Source organism: Phragmites australis, chromosome 2, assembly GCF_958298935.1.
Source record: "Phragmites australis chromosome 2, lpPhrAust1.1, whole genome shotgun sequence".
NCBI classification, from domain to species: domain Eukaryota; kingdom Viridiplantae; phylum Streptophyta; class Magnoliopsida; order Poales; family Poaceae; genus Phragmites; species Phragmites australis.
In genome coordinates this window covers 6,214,631-6,227,972 of record NC_084922.1, presented here as the reverse complement: position 1 = coordinate 6,227,972, position 13,342 = coordinate 6,214,631, and the positions used below count along the sequence as shown (strand labels likewise).

Here is a 13,342-nt window from a genome sequence, read left to right as displayed (position 1 = left end):
TCCGGCTTTGAGATTCGCGTCGCTGAAAAATCCCCGCCGTAGAAAACAACTGCTATTCCCTTCCGAGGAGGAGATAAGCCGCGCGCTGCGCTCTCCTCCACTCCACCACCGACCTGCCCGCCATGAGTTCCTCGCTGCCGTCGCAGGCCGCCGCCGCCGCCGCCGCGTACGGATGCTTCCACCGCTTCCTGCTCGCGTCGAGAACCTTGCCTTCGAGGAGCGGGGGCGCGGGGCGCGCACGCAGCCTCACGCTCACGCTCCGCTCACTCCCGCTCGTTGGGCACAGGTCCGCTGCTTTTCTTGGTTTTGGCTGAAGCGGGAGACCTTGAACTGAGGTGGTCTGATTGGATTGCTTCCACTCCATTTATGAAGGCCGAGGAGTCGAAGGGTCGCGTGCCAAGCAATGACTGAGACTGATCCGGAAGGCAATGGCGACGACGAGGTACAGCCTTCCCCTCTTCCGAATTTCAGTTAAGCATTGCTTGAATTCGGAACCTAGTCAGCTACATATGTACATCACTGAGCCATGAATCGCATTTTGAAATGGCGAGTATAAAACTTTGCCATAATCAAATTATTTTCCTATGGTGTGTTATGCAGCATCCCCTGGGTTATGCTGTGACTAAAATATTAATGTTTGTGCCATACACATGGCCTACTTTAGTGGTGAGACATAAGGGCAAGCCCTGAACTATCCTTTTTTAAAGAATCCTACATATGATTATCCAAGTAAGAATTGTGATCTGTTGAATATTCTCGCGCTTACTATTAGTCATCATTTGCTCGTTGGAAACGAGGGTGCTATCATGCATCTTGACAAAAAAGAACTTTTTTGGCATTGTTCTTAACTGCCCAAATATTCTCTACATTGTACCATCAAAATTGCATGGATCATGTTATCATGTATATGTGATTATATTGAACAAGTACATGGAGAGGATGAAATGTGGATTTTTTTTTTAACGAAAGCAGTAGAGCTGCATTTATTTCATAAGAGAAAATTTCGTAAAACAACAAATACTTTGACAAAATTATTACAAAACTACAAATTTAAGCAATAGTTTCACAAAACTACAGATTTAGTGTCGATTTTATTGCAAAACTTTAGATACTTTGATAAAATTATCGCAAAACTATAGATTTAAGCAACAATTTCACAAAACTACAGATTTAGCGTTGATTTTATCATAAAACTAAAGATTCTAGATGATTTATTCCTAACCCTGTTACGAGAACGACGCCAGATCACCGCCGAAGAAGAGACAGCAGCGCGGCGCAATTGGACAGCACCTCCCTTGCACGGGAAAGGGCCAATCTTGCAAAGAAAAGAGGTCGCGGTGCCTCTAAGCATCACGACACGATGGCCGGACCACAATACCGAAAAGAATCACGCTGGCAGCAAGCGCAAGCACGGCGGCGGAAGCTATGCACGGCGTCGCGCGGCAAACAGCTAAGGGAGAGCACAGGGAGGCCTACACACTATCTAGGAGGGGGTGCTAGGGGCTTGGGGTGCTCACCGTGCTAAAAAACGATGAGAAGCGGGACGGCGGCCGGTGACTCGTCGAAGAGGTGGCGGCGGCGAGGCTCGGCTATTGGCGCTGACGGGCTCCCTGCAATTGGACGGTGGCACAAGGACGGTGAAGGCTCCCCGGTGCTCCCTGTCAGCACATCGACGGCAGATGGGCGACGAAGTGGTCGCAGCGCGCGACAATGGCGACGGCGGCAGCGCTGTGGTGAGGCGAATGGAGAAAGAGGGAGAGAGAGAGACGCGGGCCTGCTATTTATAGAGAGGGAGAGGAAGCACGGAGGCGGTGCGCTCGGGCTGGTGTCACGGGGAAGGTGGCGGCGAGGTGGCGGCCGACGCCCACCTTTTTCTCCGGGGCATGGGCTGACTGCGCCGGCCAAGCATGGGCAGGTTGCGGAAATCGTGCGTGTAGGGCATGGGAGGAGAGAGAGAGCGTGAAAGAGAGAGAGAGCAAGGAAGCAGAGGCTGGTCGGCGCGCGGGGATATTTCCCGGAGGGACGACGGCCGGCAAAATCGTCGTCGCGCTGGAAGGGAGAAGGAAGGAGAGGGAGTGAGTCGGTGGATGGGCGACACGTGGACGGCCAGCGAGGGGGAGGCGCGGGCTAGCGCTGGAGCGCGTGTGAGTGCCCGGCTGGGCCGGTAGCACGGTGGCGTGGGTCGAGAACTGGCGCGCGCAAGCGAACGGGTCGACACCGTGGGAGAAGGGGGGGGGAGGGAGAAAGAGTGGGCTGGCTCGGTGGGCCGGGAAAATGAGAAGAATTGGAATTCGGCCCGAGAAGAAGAAAAAGAATAATTGGGATAAGAATAAGGTTTAAATTCAAATTGAGGTATTTGAATTTGGATTTGATTTTGAATTTAGATCAACTTCATCTAAAATATCTGATCCTTGGATCTCGAGACCTTTTGGAGATAATTTGAATCCAAGAATTTGAATTCAGATTGGATTTGAGCTGAACTGAATTTAAAAGTAGGTTTTGAATTTGAGAGACATCCCAATTCAAACCACCACACAAAGAATCATAAAAATCTCAACCAAAGCATATGAACCATCCTAATATAGAGATTACTTTGGAATTGACTCTTGTGCTATTTAGAATACTTATTCAACTTAGCACATTTAACGTACATGAAGGTATATATATACATTCAGACTTATCTTCTTAACTTTAGTTATATTAATTAACTCTAAAAAGTTTTAATTTGGAGCTAAATTTGCAACTAAATAAACATGCTCAACTCAGGATGTTACAGCCACCCCTGAAAAGGCTACTCTGGATGAACTGGTACAACAGGTCACTCCATCCGACCTTGTTTCAAATTCTTTGGAAGTCACCCCCCCCCCCTCACGTCTCTCCTATGGCTGGAGGGTTCACGCTGTGCGCTGTTGACGTGGATCACACTGGTTCCCTGTATCCAGACGCGGGCTTATCTGGGCCGTCGCTTGAACCTTTGGTGGACTTGTTCCCTCAGGCGCTGGTGGACGCGGCCCACCTGGCTCGTTTGGATGGGGATGGCCCGCGCGCGGGCGCGCCTTTGGTTCGTGCACAGTGGGTATACCTCCCCAAGTTTTGCTCGCTGGTCTACCTTAGGTGTCGTTCACGGTTGACACCCACGTGTACGCCTTCGCCGTCGTGCGTGTCCATGCCTATGAAGTTTTCACTTGCGCCTGCGCCTACACCATCGTTGTCTCTGGCGCTTGCGCCTAAGCCGTCGTTGTCAGCCTCTGTGCCTTTGACGTTGTCATCATCGCCTCCATGAGTGCCTGAGGCCGAATTCGTTGCTTGGGTGTCCATGCCCACATCGTCGGTGCTTGATGCGCCGCCCTTGACCAAGCGCCGACCCAAGTCTACGTTAGCTTTGGTGGTCCCTTGCCATCGAAGCAGATGGTTGGTGGGTCGTGCTCCCCATGCTCATGCCATCCGTCGAGCACAGGTGTTGCTCATGAAGAAGTTAGGGATCATAGCAGATGGGGACAACGACATTGATCTGGACGCACATGATGAGTATGCTGGCCTCTTCGGTAGACCACTCTCCCGTGCACATCTTATTGCGCTCGCCGTGCTCTTTGGTTGGACCGTGCCGGATGTGGAGGAAGTTTGGTCTACTGACTTCCTCGCCGTCGGGTGTTGATTGTCTCGGACTTTATGTACGGGGCCTTTGGTCGTCTTTCTGTTGGTTTTCCATATGGATGTTGCAAATATTCTAATTTGGAATGTGTGCGGTTTGGACAATCCTGCGCGTCGTGACTCGGTGCATGCTGTCGTGGCTGTCGTTAGGCCTGACATCGTTTGCTTCCAAGAGACGAAAATAGCGGCCATGTCCGCCAGAATTCTGCTCTTGGTTCGGAGTTCGACCGCCACGTCGCCTTACCAGCCATAGGTTCGCGAGAGGGGTGCTGATGGCCTGGAAGGGGTGTGTGTGCACCGCCATTTCCTCCAGGGTCAATTCTTTCTTCGTCTCCATTCAGTTCATGGGCACGGATGATGGGCATTGGTGGCTAACGAGTGTATACGACCCACAACTGGATGCAAAGAAGCTTCTTTTCCTCCAGGAGTTGCGTGACGTCCGCTACGGCTACACGGGGCCTTGGGCTGTGGCGGGTGATTTCAAATGATATATAGGTAGGTCGACAAGAACAACACCAACGTTGATCGCGCAATGATGGGTCGTTTTCGCCGCCTCTTGGATGACCTTGAGCTACTTGAGATTGAGTTCCTAGGTCGAAAATACACTTGGTCCAATGAACGCTCTTCGCCGACGCTGGTTCATTTGGATCGTGTGTTCTGTACAACCGAGTGGGAGCATATCTTTCCAGATTGCCTCCTCCAGAGCTTTGTGGTCGGAATATTGGACCATTGCCCCTTTCTCCTGGGCCTCAGGGAAAACATCAGGGGGGAAGGGCGTTTTCACTTTGACAGCTATTAGCCCAGCCTTGACAGCTTCCACAAGGCGGTGCTTCAAGCTTTGTCAGTGACGATGGACGACATCTGCGCGGTGCATCGCCTCGCCTTGAAGTTCAATCGCCTTGCCCGAAGTCTGCAAGCATGGAGCCAACGAAAAATTGGCAATGTGAACTCAGCTACATCTAACTCACAAACTCCTCCATCAGCTAGACATTGCGCAGGATAGCCGAGCCTTGTCACGTTAAGAGACTTGGTTGCGCCGTCAATTGAAGAAACACCATTGCGAGTTCCCAGTCGCGGATTTCTTGGCTGCAGGATGGTGATGCCAACACGACTTTCTTTCATTTCCAGGCCATATACCGAAAGCGAAAGAACGTTGTAGCCAAGCTCAAGGTGGATGACTAGATTCTGAGCTCCCAAGAGGACAAGGCGCGAGCGGTATGGAGTTTCTACAATGAGCTGTTTGGCTCCCCGCACCAACGGCAAGCTACATTGATCCTCAGTCCTTCCATCCTGCTATCTTCGAATTGGGAGCTATGGAGTTACCGTTCGATGAATGTGAGGTGTGGGAAACTATAAAGCAGCTACCACTTGACAAAGCACCCAACCCGGATGGCTTCACGGGTAGGTTCTACAAGGAATGTTGGCTGGTAATCAAAGACGATGTCTTGGCTGTGCTGCAAGCTTTGCACGGTGGCGACTGTAGGAAACTGCATCTCTTGAATTCGTCCTTCTTGGTGTTGATCCCCAAAACGCTAGGCGTCAAGCATGTACGGGATTTTTGACCTATTAGCTTGGTTCACAGCTTTGCGAAGCCAGTCACCAAGATCTTGGCTAACCGTCTTGCGCCATGACTACCTTCGATGGTCTCTGTGAATCAAAGCGCTTTCATCAAAGGTCGTTGCATACATGACAATTTCCTTCTTGTCCAACAGATGGCCAGGTTCCTTCACAACCAAAGGATGCCTCGGGTTCTACTGAAGCTTGAAATTACTAAGGCCTTCGACTCGGTGTCCTGGGCTTTCTTGCTGGAGGTTCTTGTGCACCTTGGGTTCGGCCCTAGGTGGACTATGATGTGCTTGCTGTTGACTTCATCATCAACGCGAGTCCTTAATGGCTGCCCGGGAGAGTTGATTGAGCATCGTCGTGGTCTCCGTCAAGGCAATCCGCTGTCTCCGATGCTGTTTATCTTAGTCATGGATGTGTTGAACGTGTTGTTTGTCAAGGCTGGCTAGGAGGAGTTGCTGTAGCCGTTGGCGAACAGAGACATCGGTCACCGCCTCTTCATGTATGCGGATGACATTGTTCTGTTTATTCAACCGACGTCCCGGGATATCTCAGTAACCAAGGCCATTCTTCAATGCTTTGGTGTCGCGTCGGGTTTGAGAACCAATATGAACAAGAGCTCTATGGTTCCAATCCAATGCCTGGAAAGTGATATGGAACCTGTCCGCTCGGAATTGTTGTGCACGATCTCTACCTTCCCATGCAAATATTTGGATTTGTCGCTGTCGATACGTAAGCTGCGTAGGGCGGACTTGCAACCGCTCATCGACAAATTGGATGACTTGTTGCCGGGTTGGAAAGCGGGGCTGTTGATCACCGCAGGGAGATCCATACTTGTTCGTGTCGTGCTCATGATAGTCCCTATTTATCTGCTCCTGACGCTCGATGTGCCCAAGTGGGTGCTCAAGGCCATTGATAAGCGACGGAGGGCATTTCTCTGGAAGGGAAGGAAGCAAGTTCATGGCGGACATTGCGCTGTTGCCTGGAGCCGGGTATGCCGGCTACTGGATCTTGGTGGCCTTGGTTTACACAACGTGGAGCTTCTTGGTTGGTCCCTTCGGATGCGGTGGCTCTAGCTGCAGAAATCGCAGCCAGACCGGCCATGGGCGAAGGTTGGAGTTTCAGTCCATGCCAATGTCCAGGCACTTTTTGAGTTATCAACGGTGACTGTGGTTGAAGATGGCAGATCGACATTGTTGTGGTCCGATCGATGGCTTTTCGGTGGATCCTTGAAGGATTTGGCGCCAGCCTCGATTCCTTTTGTGCGAAAGAGGGTGGTGCGCAGGTGTACTGTCCTCGAGGGCTTGCAGGACCATGCTTGGATCCGTGATATCAGCGGCGACCTGACCGTGCCAGCGCTGGTGGATTATTTGCAGCTGTGGGATGCTCTGGAGGGTTTTGTCCTGCAGACCAATTGCCCGAACCAGCTGGTGTGGACACCAAGTGCGTCGGGCACTTTCTCCTCACGATCGGCGTATTGCCGGTTCTTCACAGGCGCCATCAACTTCGATCCTTACAGGAGGATCTGGAAGTCGTGGGAACCTTTGCGCGCTAAGTTCTTCATCTGGCTAGCCACTCTTAATAGATGTTGGACATCAGACCGCCTCGCGCGTCAAGGCCTTCAGCACCTGCAGTGCTGCCCTCTCTGTGATCAGGCGGACGAAACGATGCAACACTTGCTTATGGAGTGCGTTTTTGCGAGAGAGGCTTGGTTCAAAGCGCTGCGACGAGTTGGGCTGAAGGAGTTGGCACCGGGGGGGGACTCGACATCGACTTCCACGGCTAGTGGCGGCGTTCTAGGCGCAGAGTCTCCAAGGAGTGCCGCAAGGGTTTCAACTCTTTGCTAATCCTGGTGGCCTGGTCCATTTGGAAGCTTCGTAACCGGTGCGTCTTCGAGGGTGCTCGACCGAGTATTAGAGCTCTGCTACGAGAAATCATCGAGGAGGCTAGACTTTGGTGTTTGGGCGGAGCTGTGGGGTTGCATTTCTTGATGGGGTGACCTTTTCCTTTTTTTCCCCGGCGTGTGGTCGTAATCAAAAGTCTGTGGCACGTATGTAAATTAAAAACTAACCTGGCCATTTGGCGCGGCATTGTATTCGAACTCTCTTTTTCTTAATATAATGACACACGGCTCTCCCGCGCGTTTGAGAAAAAAGTTCAAGAACCTCCAATGCAATTTACTCTAAGAAGAAATAGGCATCTAAATTTGAGTCAAAGAGGACTTAGACTGGGTGGTAAGGGTGTAAACTCCCACCTCCCACCAACTGAGGTAGGCTCAGTTCCTAAAGCTACTTAGGGGATGAAATGTAGAGTTAACTACTTAACTGACTAAACAAAAAACAGAGGTCCTTCTATGCTCTCCCCAAAAATGATATGCACAAATTTTAAGCCACATTGAGGACCACCCACTATTCCACTACTAACAGATTTGTGCTATCTAGTTTTTGAAGAGCATAGAAGCGCCTTTCATAAAACCAAGAATTATGAACAATGTTAAAAGTTTGTTGGAATCAAGGGATTAGATATATTTGGCCTTTGTTTCAGGAGAAAGAAGAGTTTCGAAATGATGCTTCATCACCTTCAGTTGATAGTGCTGCAGAACAAAATGGGTCTGCAGAAAGCGACTCCAATATAGACAATGTACACTCCTTACTTACACTTGGTCAAATTAAGTTTTTATTATGGAAAATTAGGTTTCCTTTAGTGTTGGGCTTGAGTTGCCCTGTATTTAAAGTAGCACAGTCACTTCCCTTGTGCATCTTAGTCCTTGCTACATGAAATAACTGAACTATAATATTTAGCTTTCCCATGACTCACCAGAAGAAAGATGAAACATCGAATGCAGAACTGCTGGGCTCCAGTGACACACAGAACATTGATGGAGATGCCACTGCTACCAATGATACACAGGTATGCTTTTAATTGATGCCCAGCAGCTTAATATCTTATGAGTAATTGAGAATAAATTCATGACATATCTAATAATCTGTTAAATATAGGAGAATGTGGAAGTTGTTGAAGTCGCTAGCGGCTCTCCATTGCCAGGAATGAGGGTAATCATTGATATATTTTTTTCTGTGTATATGTTCACAAGTTGAGTGTGAGTTGAAACTCAAAGCGGGATCCTGCTTTTTCATCATTAGCTAAACGGTAGTCATTAGTAAATAGAGAAGATATGTATTACTCTTTTTGACCTTTTAATATTTCTGAACTCTGCGGTTGTGATGAGGTGCTGATATAGTTTACTTTTCTAATATGAATGATCTGCAGCAACAGCTTGATGATTCTGTTAGGATCCCCAAGGCTACAATAGACATTCTAAAGGATCAAGTTTTTGGGTTTGACACATTTTTTGTGACAAGTCAGGAGCCTTATGAGGTGAATGTCTGGGATGTCATGGTTTGCCTTGTTGTGTATAAATAAGATTTTTGTTAGAAATTGTGTTTATAGAGCTACATTCATACTCCACTGATACATGCCAATACCAGCAGGCATGCTCTTGGGCTAACTAAGCCAAACACTCTTACAGAATGACTAAGCTTTTAAACTAGTCATGAATATAGTTTATATCTCGTGCATAAATGTTTGGAATGATTAAATGTTATTTACCACCTTTACTTGTCTAAATAAGGGTGGAGTACTGTTTAAGGGGAATTTGCGTGGTAAGCCAGCCAAAAGTTTTGAGAAGATCACAAATCGTCTACAGGTAATAAGATATTTGCAAAGCTAGCCCTTCAGAAGTCTAAGCTTGTAGATGTGAATGTCTCATCTATGTTCAACTCCTGGTTATCAACAGAACAAATTTGGTGATGAATATAAGCTTTTTCTTCTCGTCAACCCAGAGGATGAGAAGCCAGTTGCAGTAGTTATACCTAGGCAGACATTACAGCCTGAAACAACAGGTAACAATATTTTCTTCGTGACTTCAGTGGAGTTGGTAGTACTTAGAATGGTCAAATATTATGCTTAATTGCTAGGCATCTAAATCGTATTATTATATTTATTCAGTGTTAAGATTGCTGAGTCGGTTCGTGGTAAATTAAATGTCCAGCTGTCCCTGAATGGTTTGCTGCTGCTGCATTTGGATTAGTCACCATCTTCACTCTGCTACTTCGAAATGTACCTGTTCTACAGAACAACTTGCTGTATGAGGTTTCTCTTCCATTTATTTGCCACTTTCCTTCACTCTATGTTGTTTTAAAATTTTCGTTTCTCTTTTCTAAAGAAATTAAGGTAAATATTCTTCGTATTTCTCTAGCTTGATGTCATCTTTGAATTGCTACATATGCTTATGCCATTCTGTTGTAACCTTTCTCAAATTGAACTTTGAAGCCTTAAGTGGGACCAAATGACGTATGCCTCGAGAAACACAGTATGACTTGGTAATAAATAAGATGCTAAAGCTTGTGTTCCATGTTATGCTTAAGACTTATTAATACATGTGACATTTATGTTTCCAATTCGTTAGTTTTGTATACAGATTCAGTGAATAATTGTATGCTTTTACCGCCATATCCTTAAGCCACAGATCACTATGGGTTTCCTCTTTTTGAAGCCAAACATTTGTCTACGACGTCTTCTTATAAGTCTCTCTTACAGATCAACATTTGACAACCTTGAGCTGTTGAAAGATGGACTATCTGGTGCCCTAGTAACCGGGCTTATAATTGGGGTCCATGAAATTGGACACATCCTTGCTGCCAGGGATAGTGGAATCAAGCTTGGAGTACCATATTTTGTCCCTAGCTGGCAGGTAAAGACAGGCAGACTACTTGTCTACAACTTCACCTAAGGAATATATCATGAATTTTTTCTAGCTTTAAAAATGTTTTATGAAATTACTAGAAAGAAATTACAAAACTTTGTTGAACCTTTTATTTAGCCATCTTGCAGAGTTATTTAATATGTTTAATATGGGATGTGCTTTTCAGATAAGCAACTGACATGAAAGGCCATTTGAAATTTGGGATATTACAACGTAGACCAGAGCTTTGGCTATGACCATCGCATCCATTTTGGCTTATTGACTGGCTTATCTAGCTCAGTACTTTCTCTTGCCATAAAAAGTCTTGCATTGTTCTCTTTGTTGTAGATAGGATCTTTCGGTGCCATTACCAGGATTGTCAATATTGTCCGCAATCGTGAGGACTTACTGAAGCTGGCAGCTGCTGGACCACTGGCGGGCTTTTCCCTTGGATTTGTTCTTTTGCTGCTGGGCTTCATCTTACCTCCAAGTGATGGCCTCGGTCTTGTGATAGATCCAACTGTATTTCATGAATCATTTCTTGTCGGTGGTCTCGGTAGGCATTTGATCATAATTCTTAAGCTCATAACTACACAAGGAGTCCTCTTTCTGGATGTTCATTAGTACTTGCTTGCATTCGAGGAAGTTTGCAAGAACGTATTGAATTGTGCACAGGAACAACTTTTTGTTGAACTATGAAGATTTTGTTTAAGAGATCAATCTTTCCTTTGTACAGCAAAGCTTCTTCTTGGGGATGCTCTGAAAGAAGGAACACAGCTATCCATAAACCCACTTGTTTTATGGGCATGGGCTGGTCTCCTGATCAATGCTATCAATAGCATCCCTGCAGGACAGCTTGATGGTGGCCGCGTAGCATTCGCCATGTGGGGAAGAAAGGTAGATATGCTATGATAAATTGATAAGTTCATGATAAATTTTTATCCTTACTTGTAGGCTTGTTGCTGAGAAAGGTTTACATCTTAGCTCATCATTGGCACTTCTGATGAATCCAAACTTGGAATTATGCCAGATATCGGCTCGGCTCAGTAGTGTCACCATTGGATTGCTCGGAATATCAGCGCTCTTCAGCGACGTCGCGTTCTACTGGGTAGTGCTGATCTTCTTCTTGCAGAGGGGTCCGATCGCTCCTCTCTCCGAGGAAATTACTGACCCTGAGAACAACTACATCAGCATTGGCGTCACCATTTTGCTCCTCGGGCTTCTGGTCTGCCTACCCTACCCGTTCCCCTTTGACCCATCCCAATTAACCAATTTGGATTTTGACTTGTGAAAAGAGAAAAAGAAACAGTCACAATCACAAATCACCGGCTTCTCTTCCTCCAACTGTATCTGAGATGTAACACATTACCTGTCGGCTCTGTACTCAGTTCTGTCATCTTTGCTCCCCTTGATCATAACCGTTTGGAGCCTATGATGCTCCATTGCTCCTTAGAGTAGCAAAATAAAAACAGGAGCTTTTTTTTTTACGTAATGGGCAGCACCCTTTTCATTCATTCATTCATAAGCTTGTTCTTTACAGATAATGGTCCTGATCTCATAAGGGGACTCATTAAACCAACAAGACCTAATGTCATGTTCTGCTGATTTAGAAAGAACATGAGCTGCTTAAAAATGCAAGATACAAACTTTGTAGCCCAACACTTAATGTTGTGAACTATGGCTCCAGTAGATCTCTCCAAACCTAAATCCTTCACCTTGTTAATCAAAGATAAACGGTTTGAAGCCACAATAATGTTCTGCGCATATGCATCTTGGGCGAGGATTAAGGCCTGACGTAATGCAAGAGCTTCTACGATTTCAGGACATCGAACTCGGTTCATGTAGCCACGACTTGCCACTTGCACTCTCCCCTGGTGATCACGAATCACCACACCAAAACCTGCTCTTTCAGATTGGGTACAGATTGTTGCATCAACATTTACAAGCATTGACCTCTCTGGTGGCGGAGACCATCTTTGAGTTGAGTTCAAGGTCTCACATCTGGTGGAGTTAGTCAGGCTGAAAAAGTGCAGATTAATAAAATCAATATAAGCCTTAATCTTTCCTTCAACACGAAAAGGGTGGGGGCATAACCTCACCATTGTGGCAGCCATTTCTGTTTTCCCATATGTGCCAAATAGCTACTGTTAGGACTATGGAATGAAAATATGTAGCTTCTGCTATCCAGTCCAAAAGCCATTGCCTGATGTGAGTAAAACCTTTTAGATTCAGGAAAATTCCATAATCATTTTTCAATTCCTTCAAGATTTCCTTCACATATTGACAATGGAGAAAACAGTGTTCTATATTTTTCCTCCTTATTACAAAAATAGCAGTCATACCTTGTGAGGATTGATCTTACTTGAAGTTGAGTTCCTGTAGGGAGGCAATCATGAGCCATTCTCCATAATATTACCTTCATTTTATTAGGACATTGTATTGCCCACGATTTCTTCCAAAAATTCTCCATCGATTTCTGTTTTGATGTAGCCCCTTTGCCTGCAGCACTACGGTCCCTCCAGAACAAATTTGTTCTTCCAAGGTTATATGCTGATCTGACCGTATATACACCATTTTTTGTGTGAGGCCATGATGCAAAGTCCATACAGCCTACAGAACTTAGAGTAATACTCAGTATTTTCTCCGTTGTGCCTTCCTTGAATAGGTTTTTGATTGCATCTTCATTCCACTATTGCTCATTTTCTATCATTAAGGAGTTCACTTTTTGGTGATTATCACCAAGAGAAGTAGAGAGTAGTGTTCCAGGAACAACTTCAGGAATCCAGTTGTCTCCATATATGTGTATTTGCTTGCCATCTCCTACTCTCCACAAAAGGCCTCTCTGCAGTAATTGCTTTCCATACATCAAGCAGCACCAAGTGTAAGATGAAGACCTTGGGCTTCTTGCTATCCAAAATTCCCCATCTAGAAAATACCTGCCTTTTAGTACACGAGCACATAGAGAATAAGGATCAGTTAATAAGCACAAACATTGTTTCCCCAGCATGGCTTGATTGAAAATTACCGTGTCTCTAAAATCCATGCCACCTAAATATTTTGGTGAGGATAGCCAGTTCTATGATCTCTAATGTAGTTTTCTTCTTCCATCTTCTACCCCCCCCCCCCCCCCCCAACCAGAAATTGGATATGGGTATCCTCATCTTTTCATACACAATAATAGGTAGTTGAAAATAACTCATCACATATGTAGGGATCGCTTGTACAACAGATTTTAACAAGGCTTCTTTCCCTGCTCTTGATAAAGGTCTATCACTCCAACCATTGAGTCGCTTCCACAGCCAGCCAGTGAGAAAATTAAAGCAAGTCGATGGAGCTCGTCCCACCTAGGTCGGCATGCCAAGGTAAGTAGCCTGTAACGTATAA

At 46.2% G+C, this 13,342-nt stretch overlaps 1 protein-coding gene across 3 annotated transcripts; it reads left to right on the top strand.

The window, feature by feature from the left end:
* Positions 1–68: 68 nt before the first annotated feature.
* On the top strand, positions 69–11,450 carry LOC133896161 (probable zinc metalloprotease EGY2, chloroplastic). 3 transcript variants are annotated; one of them, XM_062336705.1, is made up of 13 exons: positions 69–286; positions 373–442; positions 7,759–7,854; positions 8,038–8,124; positions 8,214–8,267; positions 8,485–8,592; positions 8,846–8,920; positions 9,011–9,116; positions 9,266–9,359; positions 9,814–9,967; positions 10,307–10,514; positions 10,695–10,855; positions 10,989–11,450. In XM_062336705.1, exons 1-13 carry the CDS (start codon positions 123–125, stop codon positions 11,247–11,249), a joined length of 1,638 nt encoding a protein of 545 aa, XP_062192689.1. In that variant the 5' UTR covers positions 69–122; the 3' UTR covers positions 11,250–11,450. The 3 variants fall into 3 exon arrangements, with proteins under 3 accessions (XP_062192689.1, XP_062192678.1, XP_062192697.1); XM_062336694.1 differs by having other exon boundaries at positions 8,035–8,124; XM_062336713.1 differs by lacking the exon at positions 69–286 and having other exon boundaries at positions 425–442; positions 8,016–8,124.
* The last annotated feature ends 1,892 nt before the right edge of the window (positions 11,451–13,342 follow it).

What these genes read in the sequence shown, in the direction of transcription:
- LOC133896161 (XM_062336694.1), top strand. Translation starts at nt 123, where the DNA reads ATGAGTTCCTCGCTGCCGTCGCAGGCCGCCGCCGCCGCCGCCGCGTAC. An exon ending in GCGACTCCAATATAGACAAT is followed by an intron (nt 7,855 to 8,034) that starts GTACACTCCTTA and finishes ATGACTCACCAG; the next exon opens with AAGAAAGATGAAACATCGAA. An exon ending in ATTTCTTGTCGGTGGTCTCG is followed by an intron (nt 10,515 to 10,694) that starts GTAGGCATTTGA and finishes TCCTTTGTACAG; the next exon opens with CAAAGCTTCTTCTTGGGGAT.